We start from the raw sequence: 27,842 nt of genomic DNA on the forward strand, positions 1-27,842 counted from the left end.
CATAAACTTAGTGGCTTAAAACAACACAAATTTATTCTCTTAATGCTCTGGAGGTGGGAAACCTGAAATGAGCCTTACAAGGCTAAAATCTAGATGTCATCAGGGCTGCATTGGAGGCTCTAGAGAAGGGTTCATTTCCTTATCTCTTCCAGCTTCTAGAGGCTGCCTGCATTTCTCAGCAGTGGTCCCATCCTCCCTCTTCAAAGCCCACAGTGTAGCCAATTCTGATCTCTCGCATTGATTCTGACCTTTCTGCCTCCCTTTTATAAACACCCTTGTGATTACATTGGACCTACAGTACTTGGATAATCTCCTTATCTCAAAATCTTTAATCACATCAGCAAATTCCCTTTGGCCATGCAAGGTAACAGAATCACAGGTTCTAGGGATTAGAAGATGGACATCTTGTCTATGGGTGGGGGGCCGCTGGTGGTGGTGTCATTAATCTGTCTACCACAATCAATACTTTTATCGACTAGATTATTTATTTCATCTAATCCTCACTTAACCCCATGAAGTAAATGCTATTTTATTCCCATTTGGAAATTGAAGCACGGAGAAAGTAAGTAACTTTCCCAAGGTCACACAGCCAAGTGCTGAAGCTCTGATTCCAATTGTGGACGCTGGCTTCTGTTGTTCACGTTCTTACCAGCTGAACTATGTAAGGTGACACATAATGAGCACTATATCAATGCTAGTTATTATTATTGTTGTTATTTCTACTAAAATTAATATAATAATCCTTATTTCATATGACTCGTGAAAATTTAAATAAATTAACCTGTGAGAAGCACCAAGCAGTGCCTGGCATACAGCAGGTCTTCAAATGGTATTTAAATCTTTCCAGTCCTACTAACCCATCTGTCTTTCCACGGGCAAGACGTTCACTTCAGTTCGCTCCGCCCTTCCCAAGATGGCGCCATCGCCACACCCAACCCGCCCCACTCAAGATGGCGCGCATTGCTCTGCAAGCCGTGTGACGTGCCCTTCTCAAGATGGCGCCAAAACTAGCCCTGCTACCTTCCTCCCTCTTCAAGATGGCCTTAGCAGTTAGGTTCTCTCTTGGGCACACTCCGACCTTCTCAAAATGTTGAAGGACGCAGTACGCACCACACCCTGACCTTCTCAAGATGGCGCCAGCGCCGTAAACCGCGTCGCTCAAATGAGGACACTTCCGGTTGTGCCAGAAGCTGGTATAAGAGTCCTGCGGGGAGTGGTGAGGCGTTTTTTTGGGCCGGGACGCTGTAGCGAGACTATGGACCGGAGAAAAAAGCCTTTGGACGTCACCGCGTCCTCGGTGAGTACGGATATAGATGGTGCTACGGGCTCCGCGTCTCCCCGCCTCCGCCGGATAGGAATCTCAACCATTCTTCACTCGGGGACCCAGACTTGGCTTCCCCTCAGACGGGACTCTGGACCTGGCTTTTCTCCCGAAAAATGCCAGGGCCCGTTTCTTACTTACGGAACTCTGAACCTGGCGTCTGCCCTCCGCCGTGCTGCGGGGCCACGCTTGTCCTTCAGTCCCGGACCTGACTCTGGCGTCTTTTCCGGGTTAAGAATGTCCCAGCCTCCCTCCGCGACAACAGGCCAGGCCTCCTTGCCAGCCGTGTCTCCGTTATCGTCGGAGGGGGAACCCTGTCTCTGCTAGCTGTGCAGACATGTTTCCTTTCAGTGTAGGGACCGGCATGGTCCGCCCAGAACATTAGAGAGTGTGACTTGTTTCCCAGGGTCCGAGATGCCCAGCGACCCCCACCAGGAACTAAACCGTTGTTAATACACCCATGGGATGCGCTGCCTGGGAGCTGTGAGGTCTCACAGGACGTTAGCAGCTTTGTTGAGTTAGTTCCTCCTAGGAAGAAAGCCTGTTCTGAGTACTTGTTTGTGCTAGCAATTTGTATGCACTACCTCGTTGACTGTTTTAGGAGGTAGATGCTGGTAACATCCCCATTTTATAAGTGATGCCATTGAGGCTCAGATAATGAATTGGCTTTCTCCAGCTTACATTCAGAGTTCTTAGTGGTAGAACTGGGCTCACTCCATCTGGTTGACTTCAGAGCTGTTGTCTTTTCCATTATATCAGAGCAAATTGCCTAATCTCTGGTTTAGTCTTAGATTTACTGCAGAATGTTAGGATGCAAGGGATACAAAGGAAAACACGGAAGTATCCCAATATTTGAGCCCCTTTCCCCCGTCTAATACTGAAAATTGGTACTAGTTATTATATGAGGATTAGGAACCAAAAAGCTATGAAATTAAAGTTATCCTTTCCTGACAGGTTAAAATTAGCAATAAGCATAATGTAAATGCCATCTGGGAACTGACACTTTTCTGAGTATCTTCCTTTTAAAATTCAAAAGTATGGTAGGAAAATGTCTGGCTAGGAAATTGATGTGGTTAAGAAGGATTAGAAGAAAAGGCTTAAGTTTTAAATTTTTATTTTTTTTAACTTTAGAGTATTAGGTCCTAGCATGAACCTGCCCTTGGTATTAAAATTCCTGCCAAGCCTATTTTTAAATTGCTTTCTTCCAAAGTAGAAATCATTGAGCTCAGTCATTTTGATTTCCCTTAAAAGTCAGTCTGTGATGCTGGGCATTATATGTATCCGATTTACAAATGCCCATGTGTATAAGCAGCTGTACTTGGATCCTTAAAAAGGAAACTGTCATTATATCCTTTTTTGCAGAGTAGATAGTGGTGACTGATCCAACTCCCCTGTTGCCTTTGGCCTGTCCTTTCCTGTTCTTGAACACTGTTGTTCAGCTATACCTGCAGTTTCCAAAACATGCTGAAATAAAATTCACTCAGTCCATTTTATTTCCAGCTGTTGAAATCTTGACTATCCTTTAAGGCTCATTTCAAAGCCATCTCTGATCACTCTGGTCAGAAGGAAATACTCCTTTATCTGAACTTTTATGCTACTTAATTCCACTCTTAAAGTCATTTATTACATCTGACTGGTATTGTAAGTTACATTTCTTATTAGATTGTAGCCTCTTTGAGGCAGGAATATGTCTAATTTATGTTTGTATCCTGCTCTTCTGTGTTAAGTGCCAGGCACATACTGGTGCTCAGATTGTTGCTGAACAAAAGCGTTTTCCTTTAGAAATAATAAATTGTTGTGATGTCTAAGTGAAATTACTACATGAAAAAGTCAAGCACAGTGCCAGTCAGAGAGATGGTGCTTAATAATGTTAGTTGAATCTGAATCTAAAAGATGCAGACATCGTTTACTTTGCTTGATCACTCTCCCCTAGCCCAGAGGAAAGCCTTGAAGTGTTGAAAGGTAAATACAGTTACAATAGAGCTGGAATGAAGTATGACTTGATTTTATTTTGTACTAGATTCTACATTTAAACATTTAATTTTATATCCATTTATGTCCATTTATAGGAGCTTGTTAATCTTGTTTTGAGTATTATAAAAACTTAGAAATCCAGTCACTCATTAGAATTAATTGCTTTTGTTTACTCATTGATTATATTCTAGTTGGTAGACCTTAAGGCTGAACTCTTCCGAAAGCAAGAAGAATTCAAGCAAGAAAAACTTCTAAAAGATGCTGGAGTTTTGGGGAAACCAAAACCTACTACTAAGGTAAAAATAAGATCTAATTATCTCCATTGATCCCAAACATAGGGAAATTATACCATACTTAGGTTTTTTGAAAGTGTCCATGGTGTCCACTACATATAAATCCCTGTCTTGTATTTGAACATCTACGTGAAATGTTTTAAATATTAAAATTGAAATTAGTAAGATTTAAAAGCATATTAGAATTCCCTAATTCTTTAGCACTTTGTTTGGAATAGTACATGCTGTTAATATGTGGTTGTTTACATTCTCATGGAAGATTATCTAGTTTTACAGGTGTTATAAATCCAAACAGAGATAAACAATTAGATAATATAGAAATATAGCAGAAAGTATCACGGTCTTTAAGAGTTGTGAATGTTTTTCCAATTTTATAGGTAATGGTGTCTGTTATTTGTATTACTAAATCTCCGTTATATGTATTTTCATTAGAGTCTTGAATTAGGTTGTGATCATTCAGGAGATAAAAGAGAAGTAACTACAGTTGCATAAAGAAATTTTTTTATGTAATTAGAGCTTTTTTTTTTCAGCTCCAGCTTTGCTGTGTATAGTCTTTTTGCAGGAGATAGGTTGGCTGTCAGAGGTCTAGTTATTTTCATTGATTCATGAGATCTAATTATCTTTTTTTCCCTTCTGATATGCAAGTAGAGGTTTTTTGCAGTCATTTGGTGATTCTGTCTTGTCTTTTTAAATATTGTCCAGAAACCAAGTATCTGGAGCAAACAGAATGCAGGAGTTTCTAATCGAGCTGAGAAAGATGCTGAACAGAAGATTGAGGAACAGAAGACTTTGGACAAAGCGAGGTAAAGTTAGGCTCTGATAAATGTAGCTGCCTTTGTGGCTACCCAGGCAGAGAAGTGAAAGTTTTAACTTTTACTCTTTTTGATTTAGAATTTTAGTTTTTATTGTCCTTCTAGCTAAGTACTGTACTCTGTTACTCTGAAAATAGTGTGATTTGCAGATGTATTTATAGTCTTACAAGAAGATAAGACATAGCCTCAGTTTAAAAGATGAAACGGTCCCACTTTGAGTCCCTGTTAGGCACTGGAATGTCCCCATGGTGGTGTGGTTTGGGGCTACTCGTTGGTATACTGTTAGCATTTAGAAGCTGAATTTTCCACCCAACTTTTTAATGTGAAAAACTTCAACAGAATCTTTGAAAGAAGAGTACAGTGAACATTCTAATAATTTTCACCTAAGTTCACCAATTAACATCTTTTGAAATTTACTTTCTTCCTTCCCCTCCCACTCTCCTGTGTGTAGAGAAACTTTGTTAAGTATCAGGATACTTTACTTCTAAATATTTCAGCGTGTATCTTTTAAGAATAAGGACATTATCCTGAATAACAGCAATACTGCTGTCATATCCAAGAAATTTGATGCTGATGAAATAGTGTAGCATATGGTCCATATTCACATTTCACTAGTTATCCTAGTACAGTTATGTCCTTTATTGTTTTTTAAAACATTTATTCTAAGATTCAAAGTACACATTGCATTTAGTTATCATATCTCTTTAGTCTCGTTTAATCTAAAAGTTCCCTTGCCTTTTTGTTGTTTGTTATGCCATTGATGTTTTTTGAGGAGTCCAGGCCAGTTGTTTCTACAGTGTCCCACAATCTGATTAGAGTCTAACTGTTGTTGGAAAGAATAGTATAAAATATGTAGGTGATAATATGTCCTCCCATTGAATCACATCAGTAGGTTCATGATGTCAGTTTAAGTCATTATTGGTGATGGTAAGTTTGATCACTCAGTTAATTTAGGTCTGCTAGATTTTTTGCACTGTAAAGATGCTCTTCCACATTTGTAATTAATTAATAATCTAAGGAGGGAAACTGAGACTGTGAATATCCTGTTTGCCAATATATTTTCATGTGATGCTTTTGTCATCACTGATGAGTCAGTTATTACACTGATAATTTCAAAGTTAGGATTTTTCTATTGTTCCACGTTTTTTATTTTTTCATTCTGTTTATTAGCTGGCATTCTTCTATAAAGAAGAGCTCTTCCCTTATTTGCAGTATCACCTTGGACTCAGAATCCCAAGATTTAATGTCTGTCTTGACTGCCACATGTGCTTTTGGATCCATTCCATAATAAATACTTAGCAGTTGAAAATAGTGGTTGCTAAGGCTACCCAGCTTTTCTGGTCTGAGAATAAAGGGCAGAATATTAGCCCATCGGGGGATTGTTTTTCTTACACAATAGGCATGAGACTTTGCTTACAGGTATATTCATTTTTGAGACATTTTTCTCACTATTAGACATTATTCTTAGAATTTTAATTCTGTTGAAAAATGCTATAACTTTTATGCTTTATATATGTATTTTATTAAAATATAATTGAAATATAACTATATTAGTTTCAGGTGTAGAACATAATAACTCACTATTTGTATATTTTGTGAAATGATCACCACAGTAAATCTAGTTAACATCTATCACCACACATCGTTACAGGTTTTTTTGTCTTGAGATCTATTCCTTTAACAAACTTCAAATATGCAACACAGTATTATTAACTGTAGTCATTATGCTGTACATTACATCCTCATGGCTTATTTTGTAACTGGAAGTTTGTATGTTTTGACCCCCCCTTCACCTATTTCACCCATTTTCTCCCCACCTCCCACCACCTCTGGCAACCACCATTCTGTTCTCTGTATCTATGAACTTTTTTTTTGTTTGGGTCTTTTTGTTTTTTTTGTTTTTTTTTTAGATTTCACATGTAAATGAGATCATAGGGTATCTGTCTTTCTGTGTCTGACTTTATTTACTTAATATAATGCCCTCAGGGTCCATCCATATCACAGAAAATCACAAGATTTCATTCTTTTTTTTATGGCTGAATAGTATTCCATTATGTATGTATATCACATTTTCTTTATCCATTCATCCATCAGTGGACACTTAGATTGTAGTATCTTTATCTTGCCTATTGTAAATAATGCTGTAATGAACGTGGTGGGGGGGGGGGTGCATGTATCTTTTGAATTAGTGTTTTCATTTTCTTCAGATAAATACCCAGAAGTGGAATTGCTAGATCATATGGTAGTTTTTTTGTGTGTTTTTTTTTGTCACATTGTGTGGCATGCGGGATCTTAGTTACCCAACCAGAGATGGAACCCGTGCCCCCTGCAGTGGAAGCACAGAGTCTTAACCACTGAACTTCCAGGGAAGTCCCTATATGGTAGTTCTATTTTTCATTTTTTGAGGAACCTCTACTTTTTTCCATAGTGGCTGCACCAGTTTACATTCCTACCAGCAGTGCATGAAGGTTTTCTTTTCTCCACATCCTCACCAATGAACACTTGTTCTTTCTTGTCTTTTTGATAGCAGCCATTCTAACAAGTATGAGGTGATATCTCATTGTGGTTTTGATTTGCATTTCCCTCATGATTAGTGATGCTGAGCACCTTTTTATGTACCTGATGGCCATCTGTATGTATTTGAAAAAATATCTATTCAGGCCCATTTTAAAAATTGGATTGTTTGTTTTGCTGTGGAGTTGTAAGTTCTTTATTTATTTTGGATATTAAGCCTTTGTCAGATATATGATTTGCAAATATTTTCTCCCATCTAATAGGTTGCCATTTCATTTTGTTGATGGTTTCTTTTGCTCTGCAGAAGCTTTTTAGTTTAATGTAGTCCCTCTTGTTTATTTTTGCTTTTGTTTCCTTTGCTTTTGATGTCAAATCCAGAAAATCATTGCCACAGTCGATGTCAGAGAAATTGTCGCCTGTGTTTTCTTTTAAGGGTTTTATGGTTTCAGGTCTTACGTTCAAGTTTTTATTCCATCTTGAGTTAGTTTTAGTGTAAGAGAGTGGTCTAGTTTCATTCTTTTGCGTGTGGCTGTCCAGTTTTCCCAACACCATTTATTGAAGAGACTGTCCTTTTCCCATTGCATATTCTTGGCTTCTTTGTTATAAATTAATTGACCATATGTGTGTAGGTTTATTCCTGGGCTCTCTTTCTGTTCCATTGATCTATGTGTCTGTTTTTATTCCAGTACCATGCTGTTTTGATTACTATGGCTTTGTAATATAGTTTGAAATCAGGGCGCATAATGCCTCCAGCTTTGTTCTTTCCCAGAATTGCTTTGTCTCTTTTGGGCTCTTTTGTGGTTTCATACAAATTTAAGGGTTCATTCTATTCCTGTGAAAAATGCCATTGGAGTTTTAACAGGGATTGTTTTGATTCTGTAGATTGCTTTGGGTAGTATGGCCATTTTAACATTATTAGTTCTTCTAATCCTTGAGCAGAGAATATCTTTCCACTTATTTGTATCATCTTCAGTTTCTTTCATCAGTGCTTTATAGTTTTCAGTGTATATGACTTTCATCTCCTTTGTTAAATTTATTCCGAAGTATTTTATTCTTTGTTTTTGGCTGTGCCCCATGGCATGCAGTATCTCAGTTCCCTAGCTAGAAATCGAACCCACACCCCTTGCAGTGGAAGCACAGTGTCTTATCCACTGGACCGCCAGGAAAGTCCCTTTTATTCTTTTTGATGCAATTGTAAATGGGATTGTTTTCTTATTTTCTCTTTCTGATAGGTCATTTTTAGTGTATAGAAACACAACAGATTTTTATGTATTGATTTTGTATCCTGCAGCTTTACTGAGTTTGTTTATTGGTTCTAATAGCTTTTTGGTGGAGTTGTTGGGATTTTCTATATATAATGTTATGTCATCTGCAAATAGTGACAGTTTTCTTTTTGCCTTTTTGATTTGGATTCCTTTTATTTTTTATTTTTTCTTGCCTAATTATCCTGGCTAGGACTTCCAATACTACAATGAATAAAAATGTCAAGAGTAGGCATCCTTGTCTTGCTTCTGACCTTAGAGGAAAAGCCTCCAGCTTTTCACCAGGGAGTATGATGTTGGCTATGGGCTTAATCTTTCTTAGTTTCCTCTGTATAACAAAGTTTTCCTAGGTGCTTTGCTGTGATTTTTCTATCCAGTAACTTTTTTTTTTTTAAGAACTTTTATTGAGATACAGTTAACATACAATAAACTACATATATTTAGAGTGTACAAGTTGGTATCCCAATCTCCCAATTCATTCTCCCCCAACCCTCCCCGCTTTCCCCACTTGGTGTCCATATGTTTGTTCTCCACATCTGTGTCTCTATTTCTGCCTTGCAAACCGGTTAATCTGTACCATTTTTCTATAGTCCACATATATGTGTTAATATACGATATTTGTTTTTCTCTTTCTGACTCACTTCACTCTGTATGACAGTCTCTAGGTCCATCCATGTCTCTACAAATGTCCCAGTTTCATTGCTTTTTACAGCTGAGTAATATTCCATTGTATATATGTACCACATCTTCTTTATCCATTCATCTGTTGATGGACATTTAGGTTGTTCCATGTCCTGGCTATTGTAAATAGTGCTGCCATGAACATTGCAGTGCATGTGTCTTTTGGAATTATGGTGTTCTCTGGGTATATGCCCAGCAGTGGGATTGCTGGGTCATATGATAGTTCTGTTTTTAGTTTTTCAAGGAACCTCCATACTGTTCTCCATAATGGCTATATCAATTTACATTCCCAGCAACAGTGCAAAAGGGTTCCCTTTTCTTCACACCCTCTCCAGCATTTACTGTTAGTAGATTTTCTGATGATGCCCATTCCTACCGGTGTGAGGTGATACCTCATTGTCGTTTTGATTTGCATTTCTCTAATAATTAGTGATGTTGAGCAGCTTTTCATGTGCCTATTGGCCATCTGTATGTCTTCTTTGGAGAAATGCCTATTTAGGTCTTCTGCCCATTTTTTGATTGGGTTGTTTGTTTTTTTGATATTAAGCTGGATGAACTGTTTATATATTTTGGAGATTAATCCTTTGTCTATTGATTGGTTTGCAAATATTTTCTCCCATTCTGAGGGTTGTCTATTCATCTTGCTTATAGTTTCCTTTGCTGTGCAGAAGCTTTGAAGTTTCATTAGGTCTCACTTATTTTTTTTTGTTTTTATTTCCATTACTCTAGGGGGTGGATCAGAAAAGATCTTGCTGTTATTTACGTCAAAGAGTGTTCTTCCTATGTTTTCCTCTAGGAGTTTTATAGTGTCTGACCTTACATTTAGGTCTTTAATCCATTTTTGAGTTTATTTTTGTGTATGGTGTTAAAGAGTGTTCTAATTTCATTCTTTTACATGTAGCTGACCAATTTTCCCAGCACCACTTATTGAAGAGGCTGCCTTTTCTCCATTTTATATCCTTGCCTCCTTTGTCATAGATTAGTTGACCATAGTTAATCTCTAGGCTTTCTATCCTGTTCCATTGATCTATATTTCTGTTTCTGTGCCAGTACCATACTGTCTTGCTCACTGTAGCCTTGTAATATAGCCTGAAGTCAGAAAGCCAACTCCGTCTTTCCTTCTCAAGATTGCTTTGGCTATTCAGGGTCTTTTGCGTTTCCATACAAATCGTAAAATTTCTTGTTCTAGTTCTGTGAAAAAATGCCTTTGGTAATTTGATCGGGATTGCATTGAATCTTTAAATTGCTTTGGGTAGTATAGTCATTTTCACAATGTTGATTCTTCCAATCCAAGAACATGGTATGTCCCTCCATCTGTTTGTGTCATCTTTGATTTCTTTCATGAGTGTCTTATAGTTTTCTGAGTACAGGTCTTTTACCTCCTTGGTTAGGTTTACTCCTAGGTATTTTATTCTTTTTGTTGCAATGGTGAATGGGATTGTTTCCTTAATTTCTCTTTCTGATCTTTCATTGTTAGTGTATAGAAATGCAAAAGATTTCTGTGTGTTAATTTTGTATCCTGCAACTTTAGCAAATTCATTGATTAGCTCAAGTAGTTTTCTGGTGGCATCTTTAGGATTTTTTATGTATAGTATCATGTCATCTGCAAACAATGACAGTTTTACTTCTTTTCCAATGTGGATTCCTATTATTTCTTTTTCTTCTCTGATTGCTGTGGCAAGGACTTCCAAAACTATGTTGAATAGTAGTGGTGAGAGTGGACATCCTTGTCTTGTTCCTGATCTTAGAGGGAATGCTTGCAGTTTTTCACCATTGAGAATGATGTTCGCTGTGGGTTTGTCATATATGGCCTTTATTATGTTGAAGTAGGTTCCCTCTGTGCCCACTTTCTGGAGATTTTTTATCATAAATGGATGTTGAATTTTGTCAGAAGCTTTTTCTGCATCTTTTGAGATGATCATGTGGTTTTTATCCTTCAATTTGTTAATATGGTGTATCACATTGATTGATTTGCATATATTGAAGAATCCTTGCATTCCAGGGATAAACCCCACTTGATCATGGTGTATGATCCTTTTATTTATTTATTTATTTATTTTTATAAATTTATTTATTTATTTTATTGGCTGTGTTGGGTCTTTTTTTTTTTTTTTTGCTGTGCACAGGCTTTCTTTAGTTGTGGTGAGTGGGGGCTACTCTTTGTTGTGGTGCGTGGGCTCCTCACTGCCATGACCTCTCTTGTTGTGGAGCACGGGCTCTATCTAGGCACGTGGGCTTCAATAGTTGCAGCACATGGGCTCAACAGTTGTGGCTCACAGGCTCTAAAGCACAGGCTCAATAGTTGTGGCGCACGGGCCTAGTTGCTCCACGGCATGTGGGATCCTCCTGGAGAGGGGATCGAACCCGTTTCCCCTGCATTGGCAGGCGGATTCTAAACCACTGCGCCACCTAGGAAGCCCTATGATCCTTTTAATGTGTTGTTGGCTTCTGTTGGCTAGTATTTTCTTGAGGATTTTTGCATCTAAATTCCTCAGTGATATTGGTCTGTAGTTTTCTTTTTTTGTAATATCTTTGTTTGGTTTTGGTATCAGGGTGATGGTGGCCTTGTAGAATGAGTTTGGGAGTGTTCCTTCCTCTGCAATATTTTGAAAGAGCTTGAGAAGGATGGGTGTTAGCTCTTCTCTAAATGTTTGATAAAATTCACCTGTGAATCCATCTGGTCCTGGACTTTTGTTTGTTGGGAGATTTTTAATCACACTTTCAATTTCATTACTTGTGATTGGTCTGTTCATATTTTCTATGTCTTCCTGATTCAGCCTTGGAAGGTTATACCTTTCTAAGAATCTGTCCATTTCATCCAGATTGTCCATTTGATTGGCATATAGCTGTTTGTAGTAGTCTCTTATGGTGCTTTATATTTCTGTGGTGTCCATTGTAACTTCTCCTGTTTCATTTCTAATTTTATTGATTTGAGTCCTCTCCCTCTTTTTTCTTGATGAGTCTTGCAAGAGGTTTATCAATTTTATTTATCTTCTCAAAGAACCAGCTTTTAGTTTTATTGATTTTTGCTGTTGTTTTCTTTGTTTCTATTTCATTTATTTCTGCCCTGATCTTTATGATTTCTCTCCGTCTACTAACTTTGGGTTTTGTTTGTTCTTCTTTCTCTAGTTTCTTTAGGTATAAGGTTAGATTGTTTATTTGGAATTTTTCTTGTTTCTTGAGGTAGGATTGTATTGGTATAAACTTCCCTCTTAGAACTGCCTTTGCTGCATCCCATAGGTTTTGGATCGTTGTGTTTTCATTGTCATTTGTCTCTAGGTATTTTTTGATTTCCTCTTTGATTTCTTCAGTGATCTCTTGGTTATTTAGTAGCGTATTATTTAGCTTCCATGTGTTTGTGTTTTGTACAGTTTTTTTCCTGTAATTGATTTCTAATCTCATAGCGTTGTGGTCAGAAAAGATGCTTGATACGATCTCAATTTTCTTGAATTTACCAAGGCTTGATTTATGACCCAAAATGTGATCTCTCCTGGAGAATGTTCCATGTGCACTTGAGAAGAATGTGTAATCTGCTGTTTGTGGATGTAATGTCCTATAGATATCTATTAAATCAAGCTGATTTATTGTGTCATTTAAAGCTTGTGTTTCCTTATTAATTTTCTGTGTGGATGATCTGTCCGTTGGTGTGAGTGGGGTGTTAAAGTCCCCCACTATGATTGTGTTACTGTCAATTTCCTCTCTCATAGTTGTTAGCATTTGCCTTGTGTATTGAGGTGCTCCTATATTGAGTGCACATATATTTATAATTGTTATCTCTTCTTCTTGGATTGATCCCTCGATCTTTATGTAGTGTCCGTTCTTATCTCTAGTAACATTTTTTATTTTAAAGTGTATTTTATCTGATGTGAGTATCGCTACTCCAGCTTTCTTTTGATTTCCATTTACATGGAATATCTTTTTCCATCTCCTCACTTTCAGTCTGTATGTGTCCCTAGGTCTGAAGTGGGTCTCGTGGAGACAGCATATATATGGGTCTTGTTTTTGTATCCATTCAGCCAACCTGTGTCTTTTGGTTGGTGCATTTAGTCCATTTACATTCAAGGTAATTATCGATATGTATGTTCCTATTACCATTTTCTTAATTGTTTTGTTTTTGTTTTTGTAGATCCCTTTCCTTCTCTTATGTTTCCCACTTAGAGAAGTTCCTTTAGCATTTGTTGTAGGGCTGGTTTGGTGGTGCTGAATTCTCTTAGCTGTTGCTTGTGTATAAAGGTTTTGATTTCTCCGTCGAATCTGAATGAGATCCTTGCTGGGTAGAGTATTCTTGGTTGTAGCTTCTTCCTTTTCATCACTTGAAATATATCTTGCCACTCCCTTCTGGCTTGCAGGGTTTCTGCTGAGAAATCAGCTGTTAACCTTATGGGAGTTCCCTTGTGTGTTATTTGTTGTTTTTCCCTTGTTGCTTTTAATAACTTTTCTCTGTCTTTAATTTTTGTCAGTTTGACTATTTGACTACTATATGTCTTGGTGTATTTCTCCTTGGGTAACATATCCTGCCTGGGACTCTCTGTGTTCCCTGGACTTGGGTAGCTCTTCCTTCCCCATGTTAGGGAAGTTTTCAACTATAATCTCTTCCAGTATTTTCTCGGGTCCTTTCTCTCTCTCTTCTCCTTCTGGGACCCGTATAATGTGAATGTTGGTGCATTTAACATTGTCCCAGAGGTCTCTTAGGCTGTCTTCAGTTCTTTTCATTCTTTTTTCCTTATTCTTTTCTGCAGCAGTGATTATCATCATTTTGTCTTCTAGGTCACTTATTCACCCTCTGTCTCAGTTAATCTGCTATTAGTTCCTTCTAGTGTATTTTTCATTTCCGTTATTGTGTTGCATATCTCTGTTTGTTTGCTCTTTAATTCTTTTAGTAAATAATTTGGTAAACTTTTCTTGCAGCTTTTTGATCTTTGCATCCAATCTTTTTTTCAAAGTCCTGGATCATCTTCACCATCATTATTCTGAATTCTTTTTCCGGAAGAGTGCCTATCTCCTCTTCATTTAGTTGTTTTTCTGGTGTTTTATCTTGTCTCTTCATCTGGTACAAAGACTTTTGCCTTTTCATTTTCTGTCTTTCTGTGGCTGTGGTTTTCAGTTCCACACGATGAAATACTGCTGATACTACTTGATTCTGCTGTCTGCCCTCTTGTGGAGGAAGCTATCTAGGAGGCTCCTGGGTGCTTCCTGATGGGAGGGACTGATGGTGGATTGGGCTGGGTGGGCGGAGCTCATTGAAACTTTAATCTGCTTGTCTGCCAATGGGTGGGGCTGTGTTCTCACCTTGCTGGTTGTTTGGCTTGAGGCTACCCAGCACTGGAGCTTATAGGCTCTTTGGTAGGGCTATTGGCGGAATCTGGGAGGGCTCACGCTAGTGAGCACTCCCCAGAACCCCTGCCGCCAGTGCCCCTGTTTCCTCGGTGAGCCACAGCTGCTCCCCACCTCTGCAGGCAACCCTCCAACACCAGCAGGTAGGTCTGGTTCAGTTTCCTATGGGGTCACTGCTCCTTCTCCCTGGGTCCTGGTGAGCACACTTTTTTGTGTGCCCTCCAAGAGTGGAGTCTCTGTTTCTCCCAGTCCTGTGGAGGTCCTGCCATCCAATTCCGCTGGCTTTCAAAGTCTGATTCTCTGGGGATACCTCCTCCCGTTGCTGGAGCCCCAGGTTGGGAAGCCTAACGTGGGGCTCAGAACCCTCACTGTAGGGCTCAGAACCCTCACTGTAGTGGGTGGACTTCTGCAGTATAACTGTTCTCCAGCTTGTGAGTCACCCACCCAGCATTTATGGGATTTGATTTTAATGCGATTGCGCCCCTCCTACCATTTCATTGCTGCTTTTCCTTTGTCTCTGGATGTGGGGTGTTTTTTTGGTGAGTACCGGTGTCTTTCTGTCAATGATTGTTCAGTAGTTAGTTGCAATTCTGGTGCTCTTGCAATAGGGCGTGAGCGCATGGCCTCCTACTCCACCATCTTGATTCTGTCCTCTATCCAGTAACTTTTTACATAATATGTTCACTGTGCACGTGAGGAATCAAGTCTGCCCATGATCTGTCTGCAGGCCTTCTGCATCTCTCAAGAGCTTAAAACAGGCAGAGACAGTTCCATGAGGATGTAAGGCCTCAGGCAAGTTACTTTTCCATTGAGACTCTTTCCTTATCTCTGAGGTGAGGTGGTTAATACTTAACTCATGAAGCCCTTTAAGGGATTAAAGGAGATACATAGTGTCTGGTACATGGTGGGTTCCAGGTAGGTGTTCCATTCCCTTGCCCTCTGAGTTCCTTCTTCACTACTTGACTGAAGAAGTGTTCTTTAAAGTCACCAATGACATCCTCATCTACTAAATCCAGTGGCCATTTCTTTGATATCTTCCTTGATCTCCATTATTCATCTGAACACTCTTCCTGCCATCTTAAAACTGTCATTTTTCCTGTTATACTACATCCAAATTTCTTATCCTTTCCCTTGCAGTCTTGTCCCTGCCTGTCTATTGTCTTTATTTTGTGCTACTCTGTCCTTTGCTCAGCGCACTCTACCATGCTGGTCTCTCCTTGAACGTGTCAGGTTCATTCCCTCTTCATCTTTCCTCTGCCTGACTTGCTTTTTCTCCACAATCCTCCCATGGTTAACTTCTTGCTCTGTAAGCCTTAGGTGAAACGTCCCCTTCAGAAGGTTTTCCCTGACTACCCCTATCTTAGTGTCTTGCCTAGTTACTCTGTCCAGGCAGTATGTTTTATTTTATAAATCTTTTGAAGTTTTATTTTTACTAAAACAATAAGTTTCTGTAACAAGGCTGCTTGTTACATTAAGCTCCATCTGAAATAAAGCAGCTTAACCTCTCAGAAGTTGATATGACTAAGCTGGTCCACGGCGCACTCCCTCATTGCATGACAGAGGGCCTGTATTGGGGAAACATGCTTTTTCCTTTCCTTCTTCTCACTGTCTGAAGTCCTCTTTTTCATTGATTTATTTATTGTCTTTCTCCCTCTCTAGAGTGTGACCCCCATGAGAGCTGGGACTTTGTCTTGTGTGCCTAAAATATAGTGCTTGGCACGGAGGAGGCATGCAGTCAGTACTTGTGAATGAATGTAAAATGAAAGAGGAATCTTTCTGACATATATATATGAAGAGGCCATAACTGATGGCATGCTTTACGTGTGTTATCTAATTAATCCTCATTACAACCCTTACTCGTCTGTTGTGATGTGGGAATTGAGGTATATGAGAGGTTAATGCACTTGTTCCAGAGTACACGGCCACGTGACCAAAGGACTTCATTGCCTTGGGACACCATCATTGTTGTTATTATTATTATTATTTTGGCTTTACCGTACAGAGTGTAGGATTTTGGTTCCCCGACCAAGGATCAAACCCATGACCCCTGTAGTGGAAGCACAGAGCCCTAGCCACTGGACCACCAGAGAATTCCCTCGGGACACCATTTAGAAATGAAATTTTCCATTATGCTTAAGTGTGATCCTTCACAAGCAAAAGCTCAGATGACTTCTTTGGGGCTCTTTACCATCATAAGTATTTCTAGAATAAAAGAATTGTCAGCTGTCTTGCCCACTAAAGAATAAATGTCGCTAGAATTAACATGAGCAGAGAAGCTGTTGTATTGAAGTGCCAGGGTTGATATTTGTTTTTTATTAGCTATTTGTCATGAATAAATTATTCATGTTCCATATAAAAGACATCATATTTTTAACAGACTTAAGAAGTTAGTCTCTGCCTCCCTTAGAGAGGCCTGATAAGCCAAGGGAGACCAGGGACCCTTGTGTAAAAGCAGTAATGCAGAGTTTGTTTGGAATTTGGTGATCCACTGGGAAGGTTGCAAATAGAAAATGTTTTTGTTCAGACATCTCTCTTTTTGGTATTTAATTTAAGTTGCATTTGGCATTTAAATTAAATTGGAATCTTAATTCGTTCATGTGTTCACTCAGCAAATACTGACTGAGCATCTGCTATGTACCAGGTATTGTTTTAGGCCCTGGAGTACAGTCATGAATGAGAGAAACATGGGCCAGGAGCTTACATTTAGTTGGCAGAGCAGATCAGGCTGGGCCCCTTGCGCAGGTTGCAGCAGCAAGGCTGGGAGTGGGGCAGCCTTACCAGGAGTGGTAGTGATAAGACCATTTCTAATACTTGTCTTTTTTTTTCCCAGGGAGAAATTAGAAGAAAAAGCCAAATTATATGAAAAAATGACTAAAGGAGACTTTATAGGTAAATATGATTATAAGTTTATTTTCTGTAATTCATATGGTTCTGTGGTATTTTGTTTGTTAAAATAATTGTATGAATAGGGAGAAATTAAAAAAATAAAATCAATTACTTTTTGTCCCAGCACAGAGACAAGAAAATCAGCAATAATTTTTCAGTTGCCTCTTGGGTGCTGGGCCACGTGTTAGATGCTGTGAAGGGACAAGCCAGTACAGTATAAGCCAGATTCTCTGCCTCTGCCCTCAAGGGAGGTATCATCAATGGAGGAAAATAGCACAGAACAAAACGAGTTTAGGAACCAGGTCTCAATAGGCCACAATTACAAACAGTTATTGCTGTGTTAAGAAAGAAAAAACTGGGAGGAATTATGGTTATATCAGGATGCTGGAGTTATGGTTTCTTTCCCCCTGTTTTTCTCTATTTTTAATTTTTTTCTGTGATGTGATTATAATTGCTTTTAAAATAATAATAAAAGATCCCCCTTTCCTCATACCTGACCCAGAAAAAGGAAACCCAACCTACAGTTCAACAACAGTAGAAGAGATTTTAGAAGGCAGTGCATATCTTATTGCCTTTAAAAAGCATGTGTGGAAGTCTTTAGGGAGAAGATGGCTCTAATGGGGGTCTTAAAGGCTTTGGCGAACTGGAGAAAGGGATTCTGCAGGGGAAGAATGGGGAGAGTAGATCAGAGGGAGGAGAGGGCTACAGGTGGCAGGGCTGACTAGCGGGGCTGGGTATGAGGGACAGGGAAAGGGGTAGCAGGGCAGCAGGAGAGCAGACCCTGATCATGGGCTGCCCAGACAGCAGAGGCATGTTCCCTGTCTGGTGGGGAGCCCAGCACGGACAGATCAGGTGCTCGCAAGGCTAAGAGCCCTGGGAGAGGCTATGCCTTCCTCCTGAAGGGGCAGCAGGGTGTCAGTCAGCCAAGAGGCCTCACTGTTACATGGTCATGTAACTCAGCTCTGGGAAAGGTATATGTCTTTCCTGTTTGAGTTATGTGTTTTTGTGGCTTTAAAAAAGTCTTTTTTTTGTTTGATTCAAACTTTATTTATATTGTTGATATAGAAATCAATTCCAAAGGAGCGTGTGGACATGCAGATTTGGTTCTGTTCATACTGGCAGGCCCACCTCCTGATAAGCATATTGCACCAGCATGTTTGTGCAAGTTAAGTTTTGGAGCCTCAGTTACTCTCCACTGTACAGTGAGGGTAACACCAGCCCCTGGTAGTAGGGAACCTACTATCTGTTCTTTAGAGCGTAAATCCAGCAGAGTGAAACTTCATGTAAACGTTGAATACATCTGCTAGCCTGTGTTAAATTAAAATCATGGATTGCTGTTTAACTTTCGGTGTATGTTTTAGCTCAAGTAGATCATAAGACCTGCAGGCAGATGGCACTTTATGCACCTCTGCATGCCCTGCAGATCCTGGCACCATGCCTTACCTGAAAGTGGTGCTCATTGGATTGAAAAGAATTCAGATGACTTCTTTTACCTGTGTCATGACCCTTCAAAAACTTGCCATACTGCAGCAGTATAATTAGGGTTATGGGATATGGCCCACATGATTAGAGAGGGGTATTACTGATAGCCACAAAGGCTTATTGAGAAATGCAGTTCTGCTTCTGCATTATGTAATTGGCTATATGAGTCTCTTGAAATCAAACAGCTTTGTTATATTAAAGTCTTTTGCTATTGATGAGGCAGCAGAAAACTTTAGGCTTTTAAAGATTTTTTTTTTTTTAATGTGGTATATCAGGTCTTGAGGCGGCTCTGTGTCTTTGTGAGCATTTAAGGGGCAGGTTAGAGACATCAGCTAGTGAACTGTCAGGTAATGTAGCTGCCCAATGATGAATGTGACTGCTTCATGTCAGTTCCATGCGTGGTCTTCTCTGATGTCAGGAATCTAAAAATTGGTTTTTTATGTCCTAGATGAAGAAGTGGAGGATATGTACCTTGTGGATTTCACACAGAAGATCATTGACAAACACAAAGAAATGGAAGTGATTGGTGCCAATAGAGATTGCAGAAAGGCAGGAGGAAGAGAAGATGAAGAAGAAACCCTTTCTGAAAAAGAGATCCCTCCTCCCCAGGACCCTGGGGAAGACTGGTTGGTGATATTATGCCACTTGGTCATGTTAACATTGTCGTACTTGTGTTTACTTTTTGAGAGTCATATTTGGTTGTTATCAAACCATTTCTCTCTATTCTTAGTTGGTTTTCTTTCTTTAGAGACTCCACTTTAAGTAGGATTGGATTTGTAGATGTAGAAGCAGTAGCTTCAATAAAGAAATAATTACAAATAGACTGACGTCCTGCCATGTGCCAGGCACTGTGCCTGGTGTGGAGGCATTGATATGCCTGTTTCATTGATGTGAAAGAGTTGCTAAGGCAGAAGGGTGTTCCTTCCCATGTCCTTATTCAGGCATCATGGAGAGTCATCGCATAGTGTGATCTCTGTTTCCAGTGAAAAGAGGCTGGCAGAGCTGATGCAGTGAGCCTTACTCCGGCTGTGACATTTTGTGGCAGTGTGGCAGGAATCATGGACCGGGATCTGGACAGCACTGGCTCCACCATTCACTGCTGATGTGGTGAAGCTACCCTCTCTAAGCTTCAGTTTCCTCGTGTAGAACAGGGACGGTGATGCCTAGTCCGTGAATGATGGGGAAACGAAACCAGTCTTTTCTTTACAAAGAGACCAGAATGAAAATTCCATTATGATTTTTTGTACCTAAGATGTGGTTTTAGAAACTTGTTCAAGAGTACTTGAAATTGCATGAAGAGGCACTGATGCTGTGTCCTGGGAGTAACCCTGCCTGCTCCCCTCTTGCTGGTGCGGAGCTCCCCGCTCTTCTGCTTCAAGGCTCAAAAGTCCTCCTCGTGGGGGTGTCTGTTAGGAACTACTTAGGATTGTTGGCAGCACTTGTTGGCGTTTTGTCAGCTGTTGCCCTTGTGGGCAGGAGTCGTTATGAGTGAAGAGAGCAGTCTCCACTGTGCGAGAACGCAGAGAACTTGCCTCTTCATGCTGTGGAGGGGTCTTCTTACCTGCCTTCTAAAACACTTATATTTGGGATGGGACAAGTGGCCGCATGCTTGCTATAGCAACCAGAAGAGGAGTGTGTGGGATGCCATCCCTTCCGTCATGCTTCTCTTCATCATTTCTGCGCTAAGTGGTTCCTCCCTCATGTGAACTCTGGTAGCACTTAAATATACTTCCTGCTCCTTTGAGTCTTACCTTTTATTTATATTGACACTTAACTGGCCTCATTACCAGAAAAAGATTGAGGCAGACTTCTGGTACTTTTTATACCCTGCCTGCTCTTGTTAGGAGTGTTTCATGGGCGTGTGCCCTAGAGTGCTGTGGAGGGGGCACGACTCTGAGCCCTCCTGTGTCCCCCTCGTACCTGGGGTAGTTGATTCCCTGAGAGCCTGCACAGTGCTTACTGATCACATGGGGCCGTTGTTGGCTGCGTTCTGCCACTTCTTTTTGATGGGATCTGTATGTTTTGGAGCCCTTCTCCAGAGACAGAATAGCCTATGATTGCTTTTCACAGCAGAAATCTCATCTCCTTTGAAAGGTTTAATGTCTTTTTTTTTTTCCCCTCTTATTAATGCCTGTATGATTACAACCAATTTGTTACTGATTTGAAGAGTTTGGAGGGCAATTAAAGGTGTCACATGCCACCATATGGTGAAGGAAGATGCACTGCAAGCATTTCTGACACTTTTTTTGTTTTTAAATTAGGTTCCAGAATTGTAACTGCTTGTAAAACCCTTTTGGAGTTAAGTTCCAGGTGGTGGAAAATCTTTCCACAAAAATACTGTAAATAATTACTCAGACCATCTGGCTAGATGGTTTTCGTTCTCCATTCATTGAAGAAAAAAAGTAAAAGAAAAGGGAGAAAGAAACTGCTTTCTGCCATTGGAGGTTTTGTTTCATGTGGTCTTCAGCTTTAGTACTATAGCTGTGGATTCCCAAACATTGAGGTTTTAAATCATGGGCTGACAGTTGGAATCGGCATGTGTGAGAGGAAAGAAAACACTAACAAAAGCCAAGCCACATGTACGGGAATCTGACCTTGAGTTGGTCCAGCAGCAGTGCTGGCCCTTCTGTGCATTCAGCCTCCTTCCGAAGGCTGTGTGGGAGTCCCTGCCTGTGATTTAAAAAATTAAAAATCTTTTGCATCATAATATAAATGAAATTTATCCATGAAAACCTGCCCTTATTTCCTGTTGTGGGAGTCAGAGTATTTCACTGACCATGCTGGCTGCCTGGCCCTCCTGCTTAGTACCTGGACAAAGGTACTTTGGGCCAAATTAGAAAAGAGGAACAAGGGTGAAAGATAACAGACTGGCCTGCTGTTGAGGTGCTTTTGTGGTACAGAATGTGTGTTGCTTGGCCTCCTCCTAGTTAAAAAGAGTCTCCCAAAATACTTACATTAAGAAATTTCTGATTCATTGGGAAGAACTGTACGAATTAGAAGAAATAAAGGAAAGAACAAAAAGTCAAATTTGGGACGATTGTGAGGAAGTGAGCAAGTTGAGAATCTGGTGCTGAGCAAAGTTATTATGATGCTGATAAAATATTTGGAATTGTTTAAACCAGATTAAAGTAAGTTCTGAGATGCTGCAGCAACGGTCTAGGTGGAGCACTTATCTTTGAGATCAGAGATGTACATGATCCATCATTTTCTACACTTGCTAAAACTAAGATTTAATAAAGGGCTTAACGAACTTACTGTGTGTCAGCTCTTAACTTTGAAAAGCATGTTCTTACCAATGGTAGTGGTCTCTCAGGTTGACAGTTTGTCTTGGTGATGGGCCTATATTAACTTTTTACTGTGCACCAGCTCCCTAACTTAGGGAACCATATGTTGTGTACAGTTTTTCACGTCTTCTCACTTTTATTTCAGGGTGGATTATGTGGATTCTTTAGGGCGATCCCGGCGATGTATGAGAAAGGATTTGCCAGATCTGCTGGAAATGGATAAGAATCTTCAGGGGAGACTGTAAGTGCATGATGTGCAAGGCTTTGCCCAGGTCTGACATGCGGACACCAGGATTGCTTTATGGGCGAGGCTGTTTGTAGTTAATTACCTTTGATGCTCTGATGTAAGAGTATGTTTTTAATGTATGAGAATGTTTATGGAAGCACTTTTTTGCGGTTAGCATACACATACACACAGAGTCCACACACAGGGAACAGCCCGCATGGTTGATCATCCACATTGTGTAGCTGCTAAAAGGGAGGAGTTAGAGCCTGCTTACCTGGAAGGATGTCTGCTTACAGAGTAACAAATAGAGAATGAGCCCAGGCCAAACTAACAAACAAACCACTGCGGAGAAAGTGTTTAAGAATATACACTTGGTTATCCCACAGCAAGTGGGGGCAAGGGAGGTAATTGGCTTAACTTCTTCTTTATATACTTTTGCATTTTGAAATAAGGGCTTATGGCTAGAATTTTTTCTGTGGTGCCTAAGACACACCTAAGAGGTGACTTGCTAAAATATCCCAGGGAATAAAATTCTCCTCAGCCAAGGGCAGCCGTTGTGTGGAGAGTGTTGGGAGAAGCTTCACCTTGTCTGCATCCTCCAGGTTCAGTTAGACATGGGCTTGGCACAGGGAAGGAAGTGCAGAAGCCCTGAGCCACCTGATGGGACACAAGGCCCTACACAGGAGACTGTCCACAGGTGGCCCCTTAGTTCTTCCTCCCTGCTTGGCCTGCCCCCTCTATTCAGCCCAAGACCACGGTGGGAAAGTCTGAGTGCTGAGGCAAGATTTCATTATGCTAATGTAACAAGTTGCCTGCTTTGATTAAAGAAAGGTGAGAATAGTTTTTGCAGTTTCCCAGTGCTATTATGGGTCAGAACCCTCTGTAAGAAACTGTCTTCTTCACAACTGGAGTTGCTCGCCCATGATCACACTACCTGAACTGAAGCATTGCTGTGTCACAGCTGTTATCTAAGATGCTTTTGCTCTGTTCTTCTAGTTTTGTTAGTCCTGCAAATGAAAAAACCTTATTATCTGAAGATATGAGAAAAGAACTCCAGCGCCAGCAATGGGAGGAAGAAGAGAGGGAGGCCCTGAGAAGGCCAATGGGGCCTGTACATTATGAAGACATTCGTGAAAATGGTATAGTCATCCAGCAGCTTTTTAAATCATTTTTTAAAAATCTTGAACAAATGGCAAGCATAAAAGGAAGTATTCATAAAGCAGCAGCTCTTAGTATAAATAAAAGATTCTGCTTTTGGAATTGAAAGGAGAATCTTTTATTTTGTTCATTTCATAGCCTAAAAAAATACTCATATTGGGAGTGTCTTCCTAACAGAGGGTCTGTTAATCCTAGTTTGCTCCCCAGGAGAAGTGGAGACAACCTTTGACTAAAAAATTAGTGAATATTTGTTACATTTATCACCTGGCAAACAAAATGAAGACAACTTCTTACTAGTGTTTTAGCTGCTTGTTTAAAAAAAAAAGTGGGAGACATCACTGTGTTCCTTTTTGCTTTGGCAGGAATTTGGTCTGAATCTAATTCACTGATAAGGGAAATCTAATCTTTTGGATAATTTTGACTTATTTCAGAGGCCAGGCAACTCGGTGTTGGGTACTTTGCCTTTGCCCGAGATAAAGAGTTGAGAAACAAGCAGATGAAGACTTTAGAAATGCTGCGTGAACAGGTACAAATTAAACTTAGTTGATGGTAAGGATTTGAGCATTTGGGTTTCTTGTTGGACCATACTGTAAAAATATCTGGTAAATTAATTAGAAATTTACATTGCTATTCATACATGCAATTATAGGTTTCATAAAGGTAATTGCCATTTTGGTGTTTCAGACTTCAAGATTATAGTTGTTCAGAAGTCACCTGTATAACTTTGATGTTTCAAATTTGGTTTCAAATATGGCACTATTGGAGCAGCCTGGCTGAGAAAATAGAAAGTTATTAGAGGGGGATTAAGGATAGAACAGAATTGGTTGGTTTTCTTGAATGTTAAGCCTTCCAGGATGCTCTTTGAACTCTTACTAAACTTCAGAAAAAATCAGAGGGCTTCTGTGAGAAGACTTAACTGCTCTTCATGTTGAAGATCTCAAGGATGGCTTCTTAGAGGTGGCATGAAAATCAATTAGTCTATGTTTAGAATAAAATTAATTATTTCATCCTTTTCAACAGAAATATTATGAATAGGGCTAATAATTTTCTAACTTTCTTTTCTGTTCAGACAACAGATCAGAGAACAAAACGAGAAAACATAAAGGAAAAGAGAAAGGCTATGTTAGAAGCAAGACTTGCCAAACTTCGACAGAAAAAGATGAAAAAATCAAAAGAAGATGGAGCAGAGGAAGAAAATAGAGGTATATCGAGGCTTGTGTTTCTAAACCTCAAAAGGAAAAATTTTAGTTCCACTGATGTCTCAGTGATAGGACTGGCAGTGTGGAAATCAGCCATCTAATTTTATTCTCTAAGCAAGCAGTGTACCTTGGAGGTACTGCCAGGAACAGTTTTTATAATCAAAGTGGCCTGGAATTACACTCTAAAGAAAGTTTTAGGCTGTACACGAGGGTATTAACAGTACATTGTGTAGCTTCATAGAAGATAATAACAGATTAAGGGTAAAATACTTAAGTAAAATATTTAAAAGGTATATAATATAAAATTTGGTTGTGCGTGTCCATGTTTTAGGCCTGTTTTCCCCTGCTATGCCTGCAGTTTTTGTTGGTTATTATAAATTAATGTATTTTAAAGAAGACATGCATTCAGAAAGTCAGATAATAAAATAATTTACAAATATGGGTATAGACAGTTTACCAAGGGACTGGTAAGACGCTTAGGAACACTGTTAAGTACTGCAGTCAGACTTACTGTGTGAGGTATGCTAGTCTAGGCTACACTGCCCTGACAGAGAGACTGCATAGACTGGCTCAAACCAGGTGGATGTCTGCTTCTCTAGTTTAACACCTCAGAGATGGTGGGTGTCCAGGGCAGGTAGTATCTCTGCCCCGGATGGTCACCTATTCTCTGGCTTCCTCCTGTCTTACTGCTTCTGCCATTCCCTAGAGGCTTGCTCTTACCTGCAGGCACTAGCTTCCCAGCACCTGTTCATGATTTAGCCTTGGGGAAGAAGGGGCAGGGAACCCGCTTCCTGTCTAGAAATGTGAGTCAGGATCACACACAACCTACACATTTACATCCCAATGTGGGCCACCCCCAGCTGCAGGACCACCTAACTCTGGCAAAGTGTCACATACCCAGCTGAATCTGGGGGTCACTCTAGTCCCAAAAGGAAGAAGGAGGTGTGGGTGTAAGGCACGCATAGAGGCTTCTCCAGCTCTCACAGAAGCCTGTGCTGAGCCATGGGCCATTTTCTAATTCTGAACACACTTCATTTTAGCTTTGAAAGGAGATCAGAATGTTTAGGAATTGGAAAATAGTGTGTTTAGTTTTGTATAAATGCTGTCTCCCTGTGACATGTTAAACTCTGTGTATTGTTTCTCTGTTTTTTGCTCTTCTTCTGAATATCTGTCATTTCCACAAGATGTAAAGTACCACCAGTGTTTTTTTTAAATCTGTTTTCTTTTAAAATGTGACCAAAATTGAACAGCCTGCAGCCTGTCACCAGGCTCCAGCTCTTCGTCTCTCTGGGTCCCCTTGCTTTGTCTGAGACACTTACTTTAGTTGAGTAATTGGGGGGTTTCTGATCCTTCGATCGTTTGTCAGGGGACATGGCGTAGCATAGTGGCAAACAGACTTTGAAATCCATCCAACCCTGGCTTGAATCTGGCTCTTGTCACTGTCTACCTGTGTAGCATTTCTGATGTTAATTTTCCTTATCTATAAAATGGAGATAAAATGGGAATACCAATCCTGACTTTATGAGGGTTATTACAGAGTTAAGTGAAACTATTGTATACAAAGTACTTATTAGCCCACTGCCTGGCACATGATAGGTGTTCAGTAAATACTGGTTATTGCCTGTACTCTCAAGATGAGCATGTTCTATTTAATTTTTTTAAAGTAGTTTTAAGCTTTATTATAATGAAGTCTTATTCCCTTGCCAAAAATAGATGGAGATGTTATTGGGCCTTTGCCACCAGAACCAGAAGTCTCGCCAGTTCCTCATACAGCTGTCCAAAGTAGCAAAGTAGAAGTCATCGTTCAGGAGAGAAAGGATACTAGGCCTGGGGTGCCGCACGTCCGGGAGTGGGACAGAGGAAAAGGTAACGGGGTCTCTTTTCCTGAAGAGAGTGTGATTCTGGTGTCTTAGCGGTCCTTGGAAGCTTAAGGAATTCTCCAGATCCTTGAACTTGTTTCTTCTCAATACCCAGGAGCACTAGAAAGTGTGATTATAAAAGACCAGGGTTTGCAAGGCATCATGCCTAAAGGATGAGGTTTTTTTTAAAAAGCACCTAGGGGAAGGTTTCTGAAATTCCTGCTGCCCCTCATGTGGTTTTATAGCTGTGGGATGCTGTTTCTCAGGAACCGTTTTTTAAAATCTTATGTGTTTTTAGCAGTCTCTTTTATGTTCAGTTGGAAACAGTCTGCACACCAGTATATTAACTTGGATTCACATATGGTTCCACTGGGTTATGCAAAATTGTCTGTAACTTTTTTTCTGTAAATACACCATGGTGCCTAAAGCAGCCTTTCTTTGGGAGAAGATTCTGGTTTATCCCTTTTTGAAAAAGATCATTTCGGTGGTACATTAGCTTGAATTGTTGGGTCTGATGAGATCCACAACTAAAATAAAAGACATGCAGATGAGTGAGTGCCTTTGTTTAGTGCCACTGTTAGAAATAGAGGTGAAATACCAAGATAGATCTGGACAGGTGCCTTTTGTGTCTTCTAAAACTCAATAAAGGACAAAACTTGTGTTTTGCTGTGAAATACCTATAACATTTCAACCAAATGACTTAAGTGCTTGATTTTTCTATATTTGTCTCTCACGTGTAATTTTAGTGCTCTTTTGGCGTTGCCTCCAGAGCCTGCCAGCCTCCTTTCACCACAGAACCTTCCTTGAACTTTTCTCCACATGGAAGTTCTCACTCCTTTTTCTTAGCCTGGTTCCTTATACTTTTGTAGGCATTGCATATACCTTGTTTTATAGTTTTGTTATTACTGTCCTTGTTTTCCAGGGAATTTAAGGTGGCTTTTAAGAAATATATACAATCATTAAAAAGTAATATCAGTAAACATTCAAATGATTCAATAATCAATTCTAATAATCCTCTTTCTTATTTTTACTAGACTTTTCCTTTGGGTACTGGTCGAAGAGGCAATCAGATCTCCGGGCTGAGAGAGACCCTGAGTTTGCCCCACCATCGAATTACTTTGTGGCCCAAAAGAGAGCTGCTTCTCTGAGTAGCCAGGCATGGAACAGACCTGCACCTGCACAGAGTGACCCAGGGCAACACTTTGGCCAGAGCCATGACCCTGGCTCTTCACATACATCATCTACTCCTGCTCACAGCGGCCCACCACAAGCCCAGACGGTCACTTTTGAAACTCTGGATGATATGATATCATATTATAAACAAGTAACATGAACTTAAAAACACTGTAACTTGGGTCTGTACTGTTAATGGTGCCTACTTCTCCCAGAGCAGAGAAAATAACTTAACTTTAGGGACTGAGTTGTAACTTTCTCTTCCTGTCCTTTCCCTGAAGACCCAACTTCAGGCTGCATTTGTCAGCGGGGAAGAAAGTGAATGGTACTGTGAGAACTCTGGCCACTTGGCTGTTCAGTTCATTCTAATTGATACAGAGACAC

At 40.0% G+C, this 27,842-nt stretch overlaps 1 protein-coding gene across 1 annotated transcript; it reads left to right on the forward strand.

Moving 5' to 3' along the window:
- The first annotated feature begins 1,234 nt into the window (after window positions 1-1,234).
- CCDC174 (coiled-coil domain containing 174) lies at window positions 1,235-27,631 on the forward strand. Its single transcript, XM_057705974.1, has 11 exons — window positions 1,235-1,297; window positions 3,487-3,591; window positions 4,291-4,391; window positions 17,022-17,080; window positions 19,008-19,185; window positions 21,989-22,084; window positions 23,066-23,208; window positions 23,659-23,753; window positions 24,297-24,429; window positions 26,140-26,292; window positions 27,320-27,631. The coding sequence occupies exons 1-11, from the start codon at window positions 1,256-1,258 to the stop codon at window positions 27,616-27,618; spliced, it is 1,404 nt and encodes a 467-aa protein (XP_057561957.1). The 5' UTR covers window positions 1,235-1,255; the 3' UTR covers window positions 27,619-27,631.
- The last annotated feature ends 211 nt before the right edge of the window (window positions 27,632-27,842 follow it).

The sequence above is a fragment of the Hippopotamus amphibius genome, chromosome 13, assembly GCF_030028045.1.
Source record: "Hippopotamus amphibius kiboko isolate mHipAmp2 chromosome 13, mHipAmp2.hap2, whole genome shotgun sequence".
Taxonomy (NCBI): Eukaryota; Metazoa; Chordata; class Mammalia; order Artiodactyla; family Hippopotamidae; genus Hippopotamus; species Hippopotamus amphibius.

Bases quoted from the DNA above. Each gene is read 5' to 3' on its own strand.
- CCDC174 (XM_057705974.1), top strand. From the start codon at position 1,256: ATGGACCGGAGAAAAAAGCCTTTGGACGTCACCGCGTCCTCG. The intron at 4,392-17,021 runs GTAAAGTTAGGC...TTTTTTTCCCAG, and splicing joins AAGACTTTGGACAAAGCGAG to GGAGAAATTAGAAGAAAAAG. The intron at 19,186-21,988 runs GTTGGTGATATT...CTTTTATTTCAG, and splicing joins CAGGACCCTGGGGAAGACTG to GGTGGATTATGTGGATTCTT.